The sequence below is a fragment of the Amblyomma mixtum genome, chromosome 3, assembly GCF_055824585.1.
Source record: "Amblyomma mixtum isolate Tamu chromosome 3, ASM5582458v1, whole genome shotgun sequence".
NCBI classification, from domain to species: Eukaryota; Metazoa; Arthropoda; class Arachnida; order Ixodida; family Ixodidae; genus Amblyomma; species Amblyomma mixtum.
The window spans coordinates 87,617,505-87,638,806 of record NC_143014.1 but is presented as its reverse complement, the minus strand read 5'-3'; the positions used below and the strand labels follow the sequence as shown (position 1 = coordinate 87,638,806).

At 47.3% G+C, this 21,302-nt stretch overlaps 1 protein-coding gene across 1 annotated transcript in view; it reads left to right on the top strand.

Annotated features, from left to right (window-relative positions):
* Positions 1 to 10,596, top strand: part of Hsc70-5 (Heat shock protein 70 cognate 5) — a 29,788-nt gene extending 19,192 nt beyond the window's left edge. The window contains exons 12-15 of the mRNA XM_089580020.1: positions 1,205 to 1,309; positions 2,620 to 2,925; positions 6,273 to 6,413; positions 9,990 to 10,596. Coding sequence (XP_089436146.1) covers positions 1,205 to 1,309; positions 2,620 to 2,925; positions 6,273 to 6,413; positions 9,990 to 10,079 — 642 coding nt within the window. The 3' untranslated portion in view covers positions 10,080 to 10,596. The remainder of the gene's footprint in view (positions 1 to 1,204; positions 1,310 to 2,619; positions 2,926 to 6,272; positions 6,414 to 9,989) is intronic.
* Positions 10,597 to 21,302: the final 10,706 nt, after the last annotated feature.

Sequence of the window (21,302 nt, the reverse complement as noted above, 5' to 3'; positions counted from 1 at the left end):
TACACTGGTGCGGCCCTTACACGCGTTTATACGGTAACTCATATTAGCACAAGATAGCATAGAGTGGCATTGGTATACTTAATGATGTTCATTCTGAGGCAATAGGGACATCATCTAGACATAGAATGGAAAAAGTGCAGTCATTAAGAAACATCCTCTGTACATTAAATATTTTGGGAGGTACATTTTGTCAACACCTTCTGGATCCAAAATGGTTGTCTTGACCTCAATCACCTAAATTGCACACACGAATCCAGCGGACTCTAGGCCTCGCCGCGAAAGGGGCTGGGGGCCCGCCCTGAACTGAAATTTAAAAATCTCGCAAAAGTACATCGCTGATTAGTCTTAAAGTGAAATGCAGCCACCTGTCTCACTTTTTTCTATACAGATAAGAACACAAGCATAGTTCCGCTCAGCCGCACAGCCCAACCAACGGCAGCAAGCAACGATTGGCACCTTCAAGCAGTCTTTCGACCGTTTCGCTGCCTCGCCGCTTGGTTCTATGCCTATGCACCCAATGAAAGCACATTTTAGCTGAAGCATGCACATTGTGTATGCCACATTGGCTCGCATGAGGTTTCCCACTAAGCTCACTCTTCACACTACTACTATATGTAGTTATTGGCGGTGCTGCCGTCGTCGCCGGTCTAGTGCGACACACCAGTGTGTCAGCAACAGCATCTGTACAGACTAACACCATCGATCAGCTTGGTAGTGTGACTGGACCTTAGCTGTACAGATGAAAATTTGTTACTGTTATCACTTTTGCGCCACCAGTCAGCCATATATTACGGACAACTGTTTCTTCGATCGCCCACGAAAGCACAGGGCACAAGAGACCTTGTTGCATGCATTGCAGCAATGACAGCAGAGGACGCTGCCTTGTGTATGTCTTTGTGACGTCATGCAAGCATTCAAAATGACGGTCGCCGCCGCTGGGAGGAGTTTCCAGATCTCAATTTCAATCAAGTTTTTTGGAATATACAGCACGTCCAGAGCATCCAAATTTTTGAAATAGAATCCTATCCTTTTGTATCGTTTACTGAAGCACAACCATGTCAGGTTGGTTTATGAAAGGAGCCAGAAAGGTAAGGTCCTCGAAAGGGAAGGTAAAGGTTGTTTTGTGAATATAGGGGCTAGTGCATTATGCGCCGATAAAAGTCAGTAGACTATTCCCTTAAGGTTTTTGTTTTTATGCTTGCAGGTTTTCTCTACTGCTGCTGATGGTCAGACGCAGGTGGAAATCAAGGTGCACCAAGGTGAGCGTGAAATGGCGTGTGACAACAAGCTTCTTGGCCAGTTCAGCTTGGTAAGTCATTCATAACTTTTTTCAGTGCGGAACAATGGGTGGCAAGCTTTTAAGAATGAAGCTCTGTTGAAAGTTATTTTTCTGCCAAAACACCATGGCTTTGTGCTGAGGCATTGACTACAGTCTGATACTGTACTTGAGAACGAAGCAGCAAACGCGTCTCTCAGAGGAGGTTGCCCAGCTTATGGCATCCACTGCTTGGCAAGATGTCATTTTTGAAAACGATTCTGCAGAACCCAGGGGTTCTGTGGGCTGTTTTTGTGGGTTCTGCAGGCACACCCACTCTGGCCTGTCCCTCCTTTCTGGTGCACTTCTGGCAGGTGTGTGAAGCAGACACAGTACCTGGTTTGTAGAAAACTAATTTCAGAGCATTGGCTCTTCTTGGTTTGTTCCTGTTTCCTGCTGTCGGCGTCCTGCTGTCTGCTGCACAGACCTTGGCAGTGTGCCAAGATGCTGGGCGCCAGTAAGGGCACAGTGTGTTTGTTTTGACGGGAGTGCTGACTGTGGTGGCTCTCCCTGCGAACTTGGCAACGTGCCAAGACACTGTTGTGCGAGTGCACATATGTTTAGGACGCCAGCAAGATGGTGTGGCACATGTTGTAGGCTGTTGGGGTTTCTTGAGGGAAAAAAAGTTTGTGAACCCCTGCCCTAGCGTGACAACGCGGGTGGCTGGCAGGCATCTTCGTGAACTCCGACATCATGATGATTGGTCAGGGCTATTGGCTGGAGGGCCTCCCTTGAGAGGTGTTTGCTGCTTCATTCTTGAGCTGTATTTGACTAGCATTTATTGGTGTATACTTCGGGGCTTTGTTCCAGCCCCTAAAAGGGCAATTGGGTGACAGGGCGACATTGTCCTGTTTGTGCTGTTGAGTAACCAGCATAATACGTATGCATTCTTTTCCACCTGCTGTTCCTGTCCATTGAATGAAACCTTGGACTTTGCAGACCAAAACTTCCTTGGTCAGTTTTTTTATTTGGTTATTTTGTGCTACTATCAAACCTGGAATGCTCGGACCACAAAAATGTCAGTTGAAATTGAAAGTTGCGTAGCACCTGGCTTCTTGTGGTTCCTGTTGGCTATTTTCTCAGAGTAGGGGGTCTCGATCCAATACGGTGTTATGGAGAGCTGCTGATGTGGTCAGCCTAGATAGAATTGTTTGCTTTAAAATTTTGCTATAAACTTCCACTCTTTTATCGCTGATGGCAACCTAATTTGAGCCAAACAGTGTTCTGTTTCTTCAAAGTGTAACTAACAAGAAGGAAGGAAACACTGTCGGACAGAAGTTGATGCATTGCATGTCTCGTTGCAGGTTGGAATTCCGCCAGCGCCACGAGGAGTGCCACAGATTGAAGTTACATTTGATATAGATGCCAATGGTATTGTTCATGTATCGGCACGAGATAAGGGCACTGGCAAGGAGCAGCAAATAGTCATCCAGTCTTCTGGTGGCTTGAGCAAGGAAGAGATTGAGAACATGATCAAGAATGCTGAACGTTATGCTGAAGCTGACAAGCAGAAGAAAGAAACAGTTGAAGCTGTGAACCAGGCCGAAGGCATCATTCATGACACCGAATCGAAGATGGATGAGTTTAAGGATCAGCTTCCACAAGAAGAGGTAAGCTGTGCATATTGCTGATAGGACTTCTTAGCCAGTGGGCGAAAGATGCGTTCATAGACCACTGTTGTTTTGTTGCTGAGATCTGTCTTTACTTAGCTGCCATAATAAGTAGTTTTTGAGTGCTTTGATAGATAAAATCTGACAGTTTGGCTAAGTCTTTTCGAAACGTGCCAGGTATGGAGTGGCTGATAATGGTTCGACCTCTTCCCTTGCTGTTACCTGGTTTCAAAGAGCCATGCCCTGCCAGCAAATGGGGAGAGACACCAATGCGCATCCTAGAATTAATTTCTAACTCCTGTAGTCAGAGCCAGGTAGCAGCAGTGTTGTTCCATATGGGGAATGCTCGCTTTTTAGGGAATTTTTGGTCTAAAACTGTGCCTAAAAGGAAAAGAGAATCCTCATGAGTTTTCAGGGAATTTCAAGAATTAACAGGGCAATGAGGTAAATTTTATTTGCTAAAGGCAAGGTGCAAACCCAGCCACAACCTTGGAAAAGAAAAGAAGAGAACAGCACAACTGATACCAATGCAAGAAGCCTTTCCTTACGGTGGCCTTTGATAGTAGAACTTCTGCATAGTAAAGTCACTCGAACCAGCAAAATCTTGCAGCACACCTGCAAAATGAAATGTGCCGCACAATCATGCAGCTCATGTAGCTGTATGCTGAAAAAAAAAAAAATTGTGGTCCTCTCCACTATAGATGCCGAGAAATGCTAGTTCGTAATTTGCTCAGAGTCCAGGATTTGCATTTTAAGAAAAAGACAAAGAAAAGTGCTGTTTATTAAAGGAAACTTAAAAATGATCTATGTAATGACATTAGGAAATGACTAATAACCTCCTGGAATGTAGTCAATCTGACTACTGGCATTGAAATGACATTAGCAATGCATTCTTAGATCCTAAACAAACAACAGTGAAGATCATATCATCGAGCAGTTTGGCCAAGGCATCGCTGGTTCCACCAAAGAACACTCACTGCCTTGCGCTCTGTTGCTGTGGTCGATGCCATCTGTTGAAAATTTTTTTTAGCTTTCCTTCCGATTGCTTTTATCTTGGAAGGTTGCAGCATCGGGATGTCGTGATGAATACTATCACTGTCCGCAGTTACTTTGTCCGCAGCTGCCGGATTCTATGCAGGTGGGGGTATCCGTGGCACCGCAAGGCTTGAGGTTTGCACTGCGCTCTTGTTAATTAGTCACATTTTCCTTCTCTTACCAAAATTGTGTATTGTGTGGAACTTTGGTGTCGAAATCGTTGTCACCAGTGGTGACTCTTAAAGGCCCCTGCATGCACTCGAGGACTGACGTGAGAACTGACAACAGGATGCGTGCCAGCCAATTGGGTGGCACATTTCATTCCTGCACCGACTAATGAATAGCAGCGCACATTGTGACTTCTTCTTGGGACCTTTCTTTTCTCTGCAACCAATGCACATAAATGCGCAACAAAGGCGCACAAAACCTGCTCTTTCAAAAGACCAAGATGGTGGCGATCACTACTGGAGAATGACAGCTGCTGTTACGGGAGAAGTGCAGTTTTCAAAATCTGCCCTAAATGAGTGCAGATTTGTTTTCTACTCATGGGAACTGCTGCAGGCAAAAAGTACCCAAAATAAATATTTTCTGGAGGTCAGAAAACTCACAAACCGGTAGAACAACAGCTGTAGATTTCGAAAATTGTAGTTCTAAAAGGTCCATTTTTTTTCCTCCTTTTTTCGCTTAAAAAAAAAAGCAACGACCCAGCTTAAACCAAACTTCTTTTAGTGCATGGCCCTAGGTGGTGGTGGCGGCCAACCTTTCTCACAGGTCACCCATATGTGATGGAGAGTGGAACAGGAAAAATAAACACTTGCAGCAAGTAATACTTGGCAAATTCCTGCACTTCTTCCTTTTATTAATTCTGACAAACAGCCAGGATTAAAGAAGAAAACACTGCAAAATAATACTGAACTGCTGCAGGCAAAAAGTACCCAAAATAAATATTTTTCATGTCTAAGTAATGGAATTTTTTGTTATGCATGAAATATCACTATGCAGCATGATCGCAGATCTAGATGTGACATCAGAAGTTTTGGTGTGATCTGAGGTTGTACCTCACCGTACCCGTTGCTAGCATATCAGCGTTTCACATATTGTCTTCTGTTAGTCAGCAGCAGCATCTGTGTAGCTGCATTGGGTTTGTCGGGCATGGTCTGCACACTTACATTACTGGTTTCTTGTAGCATTGGTAGCACTGGTCATCGCAGAAGTGCCAGTCTCAGGACTGCAGGCCCCAGGGTGGGGATTTAATGAAGATTTTTGTCTGCCATGTATCGGAGGTCACCTGAATCAGCTATTTGGTGCAGCAGGTGATAAAAATGTAATGGGGGGGGGGGGGGGGGGGAAACATTGCAGCATATCAGCATTGATGTTATTCAAGCTCAGTGGTGCAATTTTTTTTCCAAGTTTGTTTGTGGATGGGCTGTTTTGTGGACCACCATGTAGCTGTTGCTTAGAGCAAGATTCTGCAAATAAATAAAGTTGTGTCGTCTGAATAATTTCTTATTACATATACAATACAGGGAATACTGAGTTAAGCTTGACATATAGGTTACCGTTACGTGATTGCAGATATGTAATTTTTACTGAAACCAGAGCTTTGATAAGCTAGGAAATTATGTAAAGTACACTTGGTGGCACCTCTTGCAGATTCTTGCAACTGTGCCTGGTGATGTGAATTCTTCTCTTGCCGCAGTTGGTTCAGTGCTTTCTTGTGCAATGCTGTTGCGCTGTCAGCGAGCAAGTACTGTCGAAATGTACTAAAGCAGCACGGTGAGTGCAGTGAAGATTGTGAAGAGTGTCGTAATTAAAATGGTGCAAGCCTGACGATGGACAGAAAGACGAGGAGCAAGCACAAGCGCTGAGACATTCATCTCGCATTCTGTTTACTCAGCAAGCTCTCAGTGGCATTCAGGTTCTGATTGGCCAGTGTGCTCCGGTGAGCATGTTGTGAAATCAGCATAACCGCCCCTGGGTTTGGAAACCTGTGAAGGCTGGAGGGTATCGTGAATTTCATTTGCAGTTATCTCAGCAATGCAGTCACCTTTCTGTGCCAAAAAAAAGTGTTGGTATTGTTCCCAAAGAATAACCTATTCTAGCATAGTGTGCTGCTTAGGTTGCTGTTTTCCTTTAATGTCCCTTTAAGCTACGAAAAGCTGCCTTTGATTTTCATACTAGCACTAAGTGTAAAAAATCCTGACCACAATTCACATGTGGGCTCTAGCCAACTTTGCTAGACCAAGTGCTGCTAACTGGAACAGATCTGTTAGGTGTCGCAGTTGTAACATATGTAATAATTTTCATTACAGTGCGACAAATTGAAAGAGAAGATCACCAAGGTGCGAGAGATCCTTAGCAACAAAGACAAGGAATCGGCAGATTCAATAAAGCAGGCAACAAATGATCTTCAGCAAGCTTCCCTGAAACTCTTCGAAATGGCGTATAAGAAGGTGAGTGGAGCTTGCCAAGCAGACTGCAATTTTGTGTTGTGACAGCTGGTAGCATATAATTATAGTCTTGTGCACTGATCACACTTTTTTTAGTGCACTGCATTTGCTGGACTAACATGTAATGAGTGGGCTAGCATTGTACAAGTCAAGTTCCACTGCAATTCTAGTGTTCGGGGTGGAATTTAATGCTATTTTTTTGTTATTTGTTAATGGCAAATACACCTTCTCCGTGTTGTGAGCTGAGTTATTTAATAAAGCAGCTTATTGGGCCACCAGCAACAATGATTGCACCAGCTGTAGTGGCCTTACTTCCGTTATAGAGTGAGGTGGACACAGTTGGCTATTTCTTGTGCAGTTGCATTCAGGTGATTTTATGATTTGACTTGAACTTTATTCTTTTGATTTTATTTTACATTAAAATGATGTGCTCGAAATTTCCAGCAAATTTGCTACCTTGCTTTGGCAGTCTGTATTCGCACTTGAAATTGGGACCTTGCAGTGTCAGTGTGCACTGTAAATTTAGCCTGGTCTTGGTGAATGGAAAACTGTTGTGCAAATTCAAGAGTGGCATTCATTTCAGTTGTGGTCAGTCTCAGTAACTGAACATTGTTGTCTTAGTTACTACAGTATCACTATAACTGGCTTGCATTTTGTGTGGTAGAGCTAGCATCAGCTGTTGTGGGGCTGTGTTGCCAAGGCTCTGCATGTAAGAGTTCTGTGTGTCTGGTCGGGGTGCATGTGCTGGCTGATTTCGTCTGCTACTGATGTGACAGGCAAAGGGTTCACCTGCCACAGACTGTTGTTGCGTGCTTTGTGAAACAGGCATAAGCACTAGGTGTTGCTACTACAGTGTTGTGGGGTTAAAGGGCCCCTTGCTTCCCCTTCCTCTATCTTGGCAAGCTATCGCATTTAATGCAGTCTGACATGACTTCCTGAGGCCTTGCTTTATTGCTGCTTTTGTGTCATTGTGACATGCAGTCGATTCCGGATATATCGAACTTGGGTGTATCCAATCCTTGTTTATATCAAACAGTCAGAATGTTCCTTTCAAAATTCCATGCAATAGTTTAGGACTATTTTTCGTGTTTATCGAACCCTCATTCAGCTTCCGGGAACATTCAATATATCGAACAGTCTGCTGGCACCCTTCTGCAAAGTGGCGCTTCTCTTCACGGCGCTCTTCGATCACTTCGCGTGGGGAGACTGGTTGGCTTCACGGCCTTAGTACCTGCATGTGCTACTAGTGCCGTGAAACCTCATGTCTAATGGTGAATTCCAATGGCAGATCGGGATCAAGTTTTTCTGCTCGGTTTGGATCAGTCGTATTCCAATGGTAAAATGGGAGCGCGAGTTGTATGTTCCAATGGCAGATCGGGATCAGGCGGAAATCCCGGATCGCTCCGTGGAGCAGCGATTCTTGATCTGCCGAAATCGGCGGATTTGACCGGAACCTCGCGTGACGTTTTCTTTTCCGCCGCGTCTGCTTCCGGTCGCGACCGGCAGCAGCCGCTTCGTTCCTGTCGTCGCTACGTGGTGAGCCGGGCGAGCCGGGACAGACGGGCACTTTCCAGTCAACAGTGGACGGCAGTGATCTTGCTTCGAGCCGTGCGGCACTAATTTTGCTTCATGGAAGTGACAGTTCCGACTCGGGCACTGAAAGCTCAGAGTCCAGCAGTGAAGATTCGTCTGAAACGGACAGCGAGTGTGAAGCTGCCGGCCTGTATATGCCTGCCGCCGGCGTCAGAAAAATGCGCTAATATTCTTTGTTCGCGTTCATAACAAGCCCTGGAGTAGAGGAATGTAACAAATGAATCATTTTTGAGGATCGTTGGCCAATACCGAGTTGCTGGTAGAAGTGATAACTGCGATACAAGCAAATTTCTTCCTGATGCCCAGTGCGGCTGGCCTGCTGTCTGCTAGCTCCGCTGTTGGAGGCGTCGCAGAAATCGATCATGTCTTTATTTTATTATGAGACGAGGAACACAGTAAAACGGTGACGCGAGTAGCACCTTTACTACAGCGCTGGCCAATTCCGAAGCGCCCTCAGCTGCGGCATCGATGAAAAACAGTTAGGCTTAGCGACGACTACGGCAGCCAGGGAGAAACGTTGGCCGGGGGGCAGCGCAGTTAGTCGCTCGGCGTGTCCGCGGGCGGCGTCGTTGCCGAAAGCTCGACTGTCTCGCTGATTGGTTCAGCGGCTTGCGTCTCGCAGTCGCAAGGCTGGAAAATCGAGCAGCGAGCAAATTGCCTGCGCGTCGTCCGCCACTTCTTTCGTGAACGGTAGGGACAGGCTCACCGGCTCTCCGAAGACCGCGGCCGCATACTCGCGTGTTCACGGAGAGTGGACCATCCTGTACATACGCTTTGGTTTTGGTTTTACATTACGGCCTTCGTACTACCTCCTTTTTGTTTCGCCGAGACGGCGTCTGTCAACGCGGAGATCGCGCCTCGCGCAACTCTTGTCGCACTCGAACACGAAGCTAGCAGGGCGTCCGCTCCGCCGGCGCGCCTAGTTTCCGCGGTCGCCGCTGCGGCGCTGGCGTCGCGCTCCCGAGGGATCACTGGCATTCCAATCGCAAACTGGGAGGTGGCAAATCTACGCGCTCCGACGCGCTCCGTACGCGATCCGACGGAGCGGTCTCGATCTGCCATTGGAATTCAGCATAGGTGAAGGTGGGGTGTGCTCAAGATTGGCCTCCGGCCTCTTTTTACTCATTTCCACTCCATGGCTGTCGTGCGGTGCAGCCCACCTAACTAAAGCTTTGCAGCTGCAAAAGGAATTATGGAGACTAACTGTGCCTTAATTTTAGTGAGATTATTCTATTTATAGTTAACTGGTAACATGATAAGACATGTTAGGATAGGCAGCGGCTAGTTACGAAATACCATCTGCTATGACTTCAATGCGAAGCAGGTTAGGCCTAGCAGTGCCTGGCTAGCGGTGTGCTGTCAGCACGCCACCGGGCAGCACATAGCTGCAAGAGCCTGCCATGAGCAAGGGTGCAGTGCATTCTTGAAATCCGAAATTACTTTGGATCTGTAACTTAAAAGCAAGACATGCTTATAATTGCCATTTTTTTATATATAGATTGCGATCCCCTTTGAGTTCGATTATGCGGTGTGAACTGCAATACTACAGCTGCAGTGGTTAGCAGCTGCACTAGCCTGTACTGTTGCCAGTGCCAGTGTTAAGGTAGTGGGAGCTAAAAGTGCATGGAGAACAAAGCCTGCTATGGCCTTGGTAAGCGGGGCAATGAACCCAGAGGTGCAAGTCGAGGGAAATGGAAGAGAGAATCTGTGTTGAGGCACAACCACAGAAGCCATGTATCAGCAGTCTCAAACTTGTCACGCACTTATTGGGCATTTAGGAAAAATTCTTTTTTATATGGCATCACTCTACCTCTATTGCCTGTTGTTGACAATGGTCTGCTGTTGATCACTTCAGCATGAGAAGTGGCGGAAATAAACAGCATCGTGACATCTTTGAGACCGGGCACATACGCATTGAACATGGAGATATTTGTCATGCATAGTGCACTTTTAGTCATGATGCTATGTGTTCATATGTCTTTGCAGATGGCATCCGAGAGGGCCAGTTCAGAGTCATCTGGTTCCAGCGACAGTAGTAGCCAGGAGAATGCTGAGAAGAAAGAAGAAAAGAACTGAACATTTTCTGTGACTTCAGTGCATATTTTGGTGTAAATGCCACCAAGGTGTGAAAACATCTCATCAGTGTTAGTTTTTTTTATGTCATAATATCATGTGGATCATTGTACCTTGACCTCAATGGTTACAGTGATTGTATAATAGGCTAGTGGCTCTTGGGCATTGAACTCTGTGGAAGGTAGACTTTCTGTATTTTAGTGCTCGAATGGCAAGTGGTTAATGTACTTGCATTTTTATTTTTATGATTTGTTTTGTGGATAAATGCCTTTGCCTGGTTGCTCTATTTTTCTTGTCCAATTGTACAGTGAGGTTATGAGCACCAGCTTTGTTGGTACTTCTGTGAGGTCATCAGATCACTGTTTATATTTCTGCCATACTGTGGTGAAAAAAGCCAGGGCAACAGCGGTTTGTTAGCCGTGGTAATTCCCCTTGCATGTCGATGCAGTTCTGTTTTTTGGAATCCCATTAGGAGTGCTGCCTTCTAACATTTAAAATAAAATTGTACATTAGCGTTGCATTTTTCAGTCTTTTTTGTTTGGTGTTCTTGACATTGCATAATGATACTGCCCAACCTGGGCTCTTTGCCTCTTGCAAGTTTAGTTGTGAGCAAGAATTTGTGTGGCTGGTTCCTCTGAATCATTTTCCTTTGTCACTGGCACCATCCATAGTCATCACTCGGATGCCGCAGTCGATGACAGAGGCCCGAAGAGCAAAAGAAAGGAAAACGAAATATTTCTAAACACAACCCCTGGTGTCATTTTTGCTTTCGTGCAATACCTATATGGGAAGAAAAATAGCTATGTAGCATACTATTGCAAGTTTTTCGGACAGTGAATAGGCATTGCACTTAGTTACAAGTGTTGCCACTAGTGACAGTGGCCACTTGTCCCTGTTAAAATATGTTTGTAAAACTGTAACTGCCTTTCTGTGCCTTTGCAAGACATTAAAGGTAGGTCTGCTTCACTAGTGGTGAACCAGTTTATTTACTATTTTTGCAAAGAGAGCGCTTGCAGCCTGGTGCTTACCTTGCAGCTACAACGTTAACTTGTTCCCGGAGGCACATTTACATTTATTTGGAATTGCAGAAGTACGTGCCTGTGTGAACGGAGCTGCTGCATAGAATCTGCTTGTTCCCAGCTCGACTACCACCTGCCAAGGTGCTCAGTTTTCTCAATCCTGTGGGTAGATTGTAATGACACCACGAGGTTGCGGGACCGAGGTGGCCCACCTGACTCCTCGGTTGCTTCTCTTGGGATTTTTCATGGAATTTTTCGCTCACTGTCATTGACGCCGGATTTTCTGAGACATGAGCTCCTTAACTCTGTAGCGTTAGAATGTCTGAAATGCTGAATTTCAGTGTAGATATGGCTAGTAGCTCGCGACTGAGGACACTATAGAGTCTGGGGAGGCTGTATTTTCTGAGGGTAAATAGACAAAGGCTGCTGCTCTTAGTAAAGCACTGCTGTAAGAGCTCCAACGGCCACTCTGGAGGCATCCACCACCTGCCTGGTTGGGGCATTGCTGCGAGGATGGATCAGAAGGACGGCGTCCGCGGCAGCTTGCCTGGCAGCAGCAAAGGCGGTCTGAAGTTTTGATGACCAGGAAATAGCAGTGGATGGGCCGCCGGTTGTCCGAAAGAGGTCTGTGAGCAGGTAGAGCAGGTCGGCTTAGTGCGGTACAAAGCACCGGAAAAGTACTGGCATCCGGGCGGACCTCGGTGGGGCGGTCGAGTCGAATGGCACTATTGGCGGTGTCGTGAGGAGGGGACGCAAGGTGTTAAATGCGTCGTCGCACGCTGGAGACATACGCAAAAAAATATTTTCACGCGGCCGCTCTGCGCATGCGCGCCTCTTTTTCTTTCAGCTCCACTGGTTGAAAACCGTCAGCTCTTACTGTGCATGCGCAGTTCTCGTTAGTGACAGGCGCATGCGACAGATGGCGGCAGTAGTCAAGCGTACACTTGCCACTTTGCAGGTGCAGCTGGCCCCTCGCTGAACCTGCCTCTCCCACGTGCGTTTGTTTTCAACCCGTAGCAGTGAAATTTTCGCCACTCCCCAGAGGGCGCCACTTGTGAAAAAGGCTGATTGCTGCCTAAAGTTGCGCCGATGGTGCAGCAGAAGAAGCAAAAGTTGCGAATGAACTGGTGAAAGTAAAAACACGAACCCTAGGGTGCTGCGCACGGTTCTGACAGTGGTAGGTTTGGGACAGGCAGTCAAACAGCACAAAGTGTGGCCGAGTCGGTACAGACACCCTCCTTTGTCCCGTGGCCCAGCTGACGAACGACAAAGTGACATTCCGCAGGCCTGGTAGTAATATATATAGTGAAAAAACTGAAAAAGCAGCGTGCGGTGCCAACGAGCGCGAAACAAAGACAGCACAGGTACGTTCACTTTGCGCGCTTAGCAAGCAACCGCTAGCGAATGCAACGCCGGATGGCGAAATGAAGTACTGAATCCTAAAATTTCAAATTCCTTTAGGTTGACCTGCAATCCAGCGTCAGAGAAAGAAGTGAATACGTGCTTCAGGCGGTCCGCTTCGGTTTACGCAGAATGGTATCCATCATCGGCTTGAAGGTAGCAGGGGCATTACAAAGGCCGAACGATCTGCCGCGGTGGCTCAGTGGTTATGGCGTTCGGCTGCTGGCCCGAAAGGCGCGGGTTCGATCCCGGCCGCGGCGGCGGAATTTCGATGGAGGCGAAGTTCTAGAGGCCCGTGTACTGTGCGATGTCAGTGCACGTTAACCCTTTCAGGCGCCATTTTTTTGTTTTATTGAAATCAGTTATTTTTTTCACCTGAGTAGTATATTCAGGCCTCAAGAAAAGGAATTTGTTAGTTTTTGAGCGTGAAAGACCAGCGGGTAAGTTTTAACAACGATGTGCAGAATTCCGTATAAAGTGACAGATTTGTTAGAAATAGTTACATCGAAATGTTCTAATGTGTCAGGTAAGCACCCTAGGAATCGTGGAATCATTTTCCGTTTCGAAGGTGCATATTACGCCCGAAATTGAGCAAAAACACAACAAAATGTTCTCACAACAAAATCCGTCTGCACAAAAACGGTGGACAAAGTGCTATCTAGCTCACTGTTGAGTGAAATATTATTTGCTGCGTTCGCTACATGGCACAAAAACCAACTTATTTGCGACAAGAAGGGTGCTCAGTTCGACTGAAACAATAAAATCACCGCTAGGTGCACCAGTCTCAGAAAAAGCTGTGAGTTTGCTGCTTACACGATTGTGTACAAAGCGCCTGAAGGGTTAAAGAACCCCTGGTGGTCTAAACTTCCTGAGCCCTTCACTACGGCGTCCCTTATAGCCAGAGTCGCTTTGGGACGTTAAACCCAATAAACCAAACAAAGGCTGAAGGGCAGGACACTAAACTCATGCAATTCATCGGGGGTCGCAAAGGCAATTTTAGGGCTATCGGTGGGGTATCTGTTACAGCCGGCGTTGTCGTTTCGGCGGTCGCGGTTGTTGCGACGCGCGTCTCTTTCAATCTTTCTTCTCGCATCTTTCAACTCTCTTCTGTCTGCACGTGGCAACGAGTGTGGCTCAGTCCGAGCCAGTAGGCAGGCCCGTGCACTTTCCTTTCATCCTTCCTATTATACAGTCACAACAACTACTTCCATGGGCATCTACCAGTACCCAGCATAGGTCGGCACACTCGCTCATGAGTGTACTCATATCGCCGAGTGAGTGGACGTGAGGGTGGGTGGTCACGAGTGCGAGTGAGTGGATGTGCTTGTGGGTGGTTTATTGGTTTATTAGGGTTTAACGTCCCAAAGCGACTCAGGCTATGAGAGACACCGTAGTGAAGGGCTCTGGAAATTTCGACCACCATGCACTGACATCGCACAGTACACGGGCCTCTAGAATTTCGCCTCCATCGAAATTCGGCCGCCGCAGCCGGGATCGAACCTGCGTCTCTCGGGTCAGCAGCCGAGCGCCGTAACCACTGAGCCACCGGGTGTGAGTGCGAGTGAGTGCAAGGATGTGAGTGTGAGGGGAGATGAGTGTTAGTAGAGATGAGCGGTGAGTGGACATGAGGGATGAGTGGATGTGAGCGGACGTGAGTGGTGAGTGGATGTGAGTGGTGGGTGGACGCGACAGTGAAGTTTGCCACTTGTGTTTCGCGACGATGGTGTTCGCTTAGCTATTTTCATGTTGTTGACAGCTGAGCCAAGCAAATATTCACTGCCGAGCGCACTCGAGACAGCAAAAGACACCACGCCGCTGTATTCGGACGCCCAAAGCAGAGGATTCCGCTGGCGTGGGAATAGCAATCTTTAGTTGCTGTTTCCCGTACTAGCCCACCGTTGGCATGGGCCAAGATCTTCTCTGGTGCAATGAGCCGCTACGGGTTGTGTCAGATCCTTTGATTGAAGTTCGCATTGTCACGCCTCCCACACGGGTCGAGCTCACCTACGCATAGTTCCAATGCTTGCTGCTGAAAACATGACTGCCCGCTTCTCATGCAGCAATAACTAGCGTAAGGTGGGATCTTGAGCCCTGCAGTGGACGCGTAGGTTTTTTATGTGCCCTGGTGTGTGCATTGTAGAGCTCTGGACCGGACGCCGAACCGGCAGAGCCAATGCCGACGCGAAGAACCTGACCTACTTGGCCCTGCTCTTGAACTGCACAAGTGCGGCTGAACCCCAGAAATTATGCGAAAAGCAAGCGTGCTTTTAGGTAACAATGTAGGTAGCATGTACTTGAAAGAGCCATCCGTCGCAAATCAAGCCTCAGTTGACGCTGAGGAGATAGCCGAAGTGGTAATATCTGATGTTATAATCTGCTCCATAAATGCTTGTTTCATGCCGATGGTGACGAAGCGTTGGGGCGATTTTCAGCAGTGGATATGAGGTGGCCACCAAATTGGCCGCACCCTTTTCGATTGGTTGGACGTACAGTTCGAACTTGATTCTTCTATAATTGAGAAAGGGATCTAAAAATAACGTCTGTCAGTATTGTCACATTTTTGGTCGAGAAAAGACTGCAAAATAAAAGCAGTACAAGCGGATGAAAGCTAATGAGAATCAAACTAGAGGCGACAGTTTTTTAGCCTAAAAGAATCCTGCAAGTGACTGCTGCTGTTCAAACTTCTGATACCGAGAAGGCAACAAAGAAAGCAAGTCCGACGGACAATATACTCAAAAATGTGACGAAAAGAGAACGGGAGGATGGGGCGGGGGCTAGAAAGGGGTTGGGGGGGGGGGGGGGAGCACAGGACAACTTTTCCTAAATAGGTCGAAGGGTGCCGGCATTTGGACAATGTATTGCTCATAGAAGAGGAAAGAGTTGAGGATTCAGCTCCCCCACGCTCGCCCCCTGAGTACAAAAAACCGTTTTTTTTTTTAGGGTCATGAAAAGGCTCCCGTCTGCATCATGTACGCGGAATGCAGGCTGCCCTGCCAAGTCAAAAAATGCATACAAGCTTTCGCTGCATGCGTGCAAGGCGTGTTTCTGATTTGTGGGGCCCAATATTCGTCACCGGGCGAGTGAAATGAGATTCTCTCTTATCTTGGAGTTTTCAATATTTGAAGTGGAATAACTTTCGCTTGCGCGATCTGATTTCAGCAATTCCACCCCCACTGATATCTGCACAGCATGAGGAGTCCTTTGAACCGGATGGTATACGAGCTCCTTCAAAAACTTCTGGTTAGCGTTTTTCTCGGTAATGTCCGTTTCAGAAGGGCATGTACTGCAAAATGGCTCACAAGTAAGTTGCATACGCATTCCTCAACGAGCGACGCAGCGGACTATAGGAGAATAACTAGGTGCAGTGTTAGAGCACTCCCTATGACTACGCAGATGTTGTATACTTTTCTCTTGAGGGATATGGGCAAACTGCGATTCATGATCCGAGATAACCTGCCAAATGCGCTCCACCCCATTCTTATTCTTCTAGTTATTTGACTCTCGTGCTCCATATCTGCAGTCCTGCCCTAAGGAGACGTATTCCCTTGCCACTTCCAGCGCCTTGCTAGAAGTGTAAACTGCTGTTCCCTTCCAGGACTGTTGAACATTACTTTGGTCTTCTGCATATTAATTTTTGGATCCACCCTTCTGCTATTCCTGTCTAAGTCATTGATCATGTTTCATCCCCTGAATGACTTAAGCAAGGCAATGTCATCAGCGAATTGCAGATTAATTAGGTATTCTCCATTAACTCTTATCCCAAACTGTTCACAATCGAGGCATCTGAATACCTCCTGTAAACAGGCCGCGAACCGGCGGTTTAATAACTATCCACTGGAGCCAGAACGGCTATGTCCGTACCAAGATTAACATCTAACGTTTAAGATTAACGTTGCAGGAGCAACCACCCTCTTTCTGGTGCAGTAAAACACTGCACGCAAGCCAACAAGTCGAACAAAAGTATAGAATGCGTCTGCTTGCTGCGCATGAATCCTGAGACGTTGAGCAGTGCAATAAAGCTATCTAATTTTATATGTACTCGTGCAATAGTTTTTGAAGGTTATTTTTCTGAGAAACGTTTCCATGTACATATGATTGCTGGAGTTTTTATTGCTGGATTGATTGCTGGAACTTTCATTTCCATAAGTACAGGGCCTTTATAAAAGAACTAATAGTTTTATTGCACAGAATGGGACTTTGTGAACATTCTGTCAAAAAAGCTTGTGCACTTTCTTCTTCAATATTTAAAGCCCCGGGGATGACTTTACGGGGGTGATAATTGTAATTACTCAATAACTCCAACAGCTAGCTTGAAATAAAATGCAGTTCTGAAATCAGCATAAAAATTTACATATATGTGCCAAAGTGGCTACATTTTACGCAAAAATACTAAAGTAGTTAGAAACAGCCCCGGCCGGTCGAGACGCGGCGGCGTCGCGTCTCCTCAGCGCAGTAGGCCCAAATCCCTTCTAAATGTGCTCGCGAAAGTAGGCATTCGATTGAAGTGATGCCAAACTATAAATCCTTACAGAAATGACAAAATTAGTTGTGGTCATGTTTTCAAGGTGATAAACAGCGGTGAAAAGAACGAAACCATTTTTGTCTCATGATTGAAATACACTCGATGCTTTCCCGAGATGAACGTACTTTCACGCAGGTAATTTTATTACCGCGGTCGCACACAGACCTCACAATGGATGACTTCGAGCACAATCCTTCAACACGGCGTCCATTGGCCGGTCGCAGCTGACGGGGACACCGACGGCTACCTTGTGGAGTCTATGTAGAGGAAACTTGAAGGGACTGGCTGGAGGGTGCGCCTGATCATGGCTCGATCTACACGGTGTGCCAATTCATTACTCGAATCCCAAGGTGATTGTGGCATTGCAGTTCTGTCAGATCGCAAGGCTCAGTCCCCGAACGTAGTCGGGCTCAATGAGGATAGTGGTATAGTATATATGGTACGGTATGTGCGGTCTAAAGTCCCAAATCTCCACATGGTGTATGAGAGACGCCGTAATAGTGGAGTACTCCGTACCAGTGATTTAGACCGCCTGGGGTTCTTTAACGCGCACTGAAATCGCACAGCATATAGGCGTTTTTGCATTTTGCCTCTCTCGAAATGCGGCCGCTGCCGCCGAGATTTCATTCCGCGTCCTTGGGCTCAGCAGCCGAGCGCCACCGGGCCACCGCAGCGGGTGTCCTTTAGATAGGTGGTCCTGTAAAAGTTACTCCCATACTCTTCTTATACGGCTTCCTTTCCTCCTGGTGACCTGGGGATATGACTGCTGCAGTCGGAGCAGCGGTCTTCTCAGCATCCCTCACCAAAGAACTGGGCAACGTTCTGCGGAACACTCATATGCAGACACTGCGATCCTCAATTCCACCTATAGCACTGGCAGGTGTAGCGGATGATCGTTCCTGTCGATACGCACGAGCCACGAACTCCATGTATATTGGGAGTTGCCAAGGCTCAGACGAGACCCGCGTTGCAAACCCTAACGCGCAGAGCACGACAGCAGCTGCGCGACTTCTACATCTGATGTGATGTGCGGCGATGCCACAGCCGGACCGCGCAGGGAATATACGGCTCTGGGTGATAGCAGCCGCCTACAGTCTAATCGTCATACTTGCATTTAATCGTGCTACAGGCGACCGCAGCTCGACACCAAGTTGGAACTGACAGTTTCGCAGCTTCGCTTACGGCAAAATGCCCGAAGATTATTTTTCTGTTTGGGCCTGCCTGCTATGTGTTTGATACTTGATACTAAAATGATGAAAGCGTTATGGTAAAACACCTAGCCCGGCGATGGGAATCGGGGATAGCTCATACATTTGTAACCAGAGCTTCTTGGTAAGCGCGGAGAAGCAGATGTGGCAGTGTGAACTTGTATGTGATGCTGCTAAGCCAGATTAGAGGTTCCACGTATTGTAGGTGCCCCACGAAACGCGTTCAACAGTATGTATACCTTGCAGAATGGGTGTGCTTTACTGGATTCCCATGACCAGTGATCGTGCGATATCGGGTAGACTAGCCGCTGCATAAACAATCGTTCAAGCGAGCACAGAAGAGCTGTGGTGTCGTCTTACTCGTTCCCTTGCCGCGCACTTTGCGCATCACTGGCTTACGAGAGCCAGTTTCCTGCGACACCAAGTTGTTCGGCCCAATAAAGCTGCAAGACAAACGACGCTATATGAGGCAAAAGACATAAACGGGATGAAACTTATTGCGACAAACCAAAACGTTTGGAAACGTGCGTTATACTTTACCCGTCAAAACAAATAGCAACAGCGCCAGCAAGGTCATGATAATGCGTGACGTACCGGGTCGGTCAAAAGTTCCCAGGCCACAGGGTCTGCTTTCGAGCACTATAGTCGAACAGTTACGGCACCCCCGTAGCCAAAGATCTCTATGGAGGATAGCAGAAGCATCATCCTCACCTCTGTAAGCCTTGCTAGCTTTACTGCCATCATATGTGACAAGATCTGCAGCTGAAAAGCGGAGCCTGTGCCTGGGAACTTTTGACCAACCTTGTATGAGTGTATTACCCTAGCCTAACGAATTTATTGCGCAAGCAGCTAGCCCTTAATTTTCCGAACCCTGATCTTTTAAAATGGAAAGCGTTACGTAATCGCATTGCTTGCAAGTAAACAGCCAATTGTGAGCGTTCATGTCGTCTGACGCTGCCCACGTGTTCGCCTAATGGCTGTAGCCTGTAGTTGCGACAGCGTTCCGTATGTAACCTCGCGAGATCAAGAAACATCACACAGAACAATGTCAATAAGAGCAGGCTCAATTCCAAAACTCGGTGACAGTGTGCACCGCTGCAGCGCCGGGTAGCAGCACGAGGCTCCACAACCCCTGATGTGCCGTGTGTGCCCTATACCGTCGGAGACTGTGTGCGATAAAGATCACCCTCCTTGTGCTTGACGGAACATTCAATACTTGTGCGTTCGTAATGTCGGCATGTTCTGGCTGCGATGAAGCCGCCAATTTATTCTGAGCTTCGCGCTACACGTCTCCGGGCTGCGTAAGACCGTGGACAAAATAAATTATAAACAAAGGCGTCGGAGAAGCCACACACGTTCGGTGTGCTTTTTCGCAGTGGGGGAAGCTAGAAGATCCAAATCCGTATTTAAAAAAAAAAAGAATGTGGAATCCGAAAGGGTCTATACAAGGTTCATGGAAGGTCCCACAACTGTACAGTGGCGACGAAAAAAGATTGGCACAATGACGTCACCGGAGTGACGAAAATCGCACAGTGATGCTGGCGCAGCGCCCTGCTTCGCGAACACCCCTTGGCACTTTTGTTATCGGCGTGCTCGTAACCGCAGCGCCAAGCTTTGCTATCTGGCGCTGCGGTGTCACGTCACTGTGCTGATCTTTTTCCGTTGCGACTGTACTTAAGCTTCGAGGGACGTCATTGTGGAGGTCTCCGGATTCCACCTGGAGTACAGCGTATGGACGTTTTTGCATTTCGCCTCCATCAAGATGCGGATGCCGAGGACAGGGACAAAGTTCGATTCCGCGGGCGGTCTGATAATCCGCGTACATTTTGAAACTGCAGGTATCTGGCGGAAAGGTCACTGAGCAGGTCAAAACCACCAGACTAAGCGTACCAGAGGTTGCTGCCGTAAATATTTCAGACACATTTGTGCACATTTAAATGTACCGTAACTTCTGCCATACAATTTGCACCCAGTGTGCAGTTCGCAGGACTCAATTTTGTCTGAAAAAAAAAATTTTTTTCCTAGATTGTCCACAGATGGTATAGAGACCGCACACGGTGTTAAAGCCCACATTCCTGTACATAGAATCGCGTTGGACATTTCATGATATACGTATTGGGCGGTTTTCAAAATGATAATGCAGTAGCCGCCGCGGTGGCTCAGTGGTGATGACGCTCGGTTGCTTACCCGAAAGACGCGGGTTCGGTCCCGGCCGCGTCGGCCGAATTTCGATGGAGGTGAAATTCTAGAGGTCCGTGTGCTGTGCGATGTCAGTGCTTGTTAAAGAACCCCAGGCGGTCGAAATTTCCGGAGCCCTTCACTACAACGTCCCTCATAACCTGCGTAGCTTTGGGACGTTGAACACCTATAAACCAAACCAACCCGAAAATGCTCTATATTTCGCACCCAATGTCTGCAAAGCTCACAATTTTGACTTTTAGACAAGTGTTGCCCGCAGGCTGCACACCGCAACCTACACAGTACTTTTCGTTTATTAATGCAGGAATGCATTCTAGGGCTTCAACACCGCATTTTCAGTCACTTTTGCGTCCGCACTGCAGAGTTCACCTCGATAACAATAGAGACCAGCCCTCTCTTTAAAGGCGCACATTGCATACATGACCGCCTAGGCAGGTGGATTCATGCTATCACCGTGGAGTTTGTCGGTTTATGGGAATGTGTTTCTGCAGCAGTAGCCCGCAGCATTTCGCGTTTGTATCTGAAAAGTTTTTTTTTAAACGTGAAGTGCTGGTAGCTCCCGTTGTCGGCGCGCCGAGGGAGACCTTGGCGCCAGGCTATGAGGGACGCCGTAGTGAAGGGCTCCGGAAATTTCGACCACCTGGGGTTCTTTAACGTGCACTGACATCGCACAGTACACGAGCCTCTAGAATTCCGCCTCCACCGAAATTAGGTGCAATTTCGGTGGAGGCGGAATTCTAGAGGCTCGTGTACTGTGCGATGTCAGTGCACGTTAAAGAACCCTAGGTGGTCGAAATTTCCGGAGCCCTTCACTACGGCATCACGTTGAACCCTTATAAACCATAAACCATAACGGAAAGAGAACACGGCGCCGAAT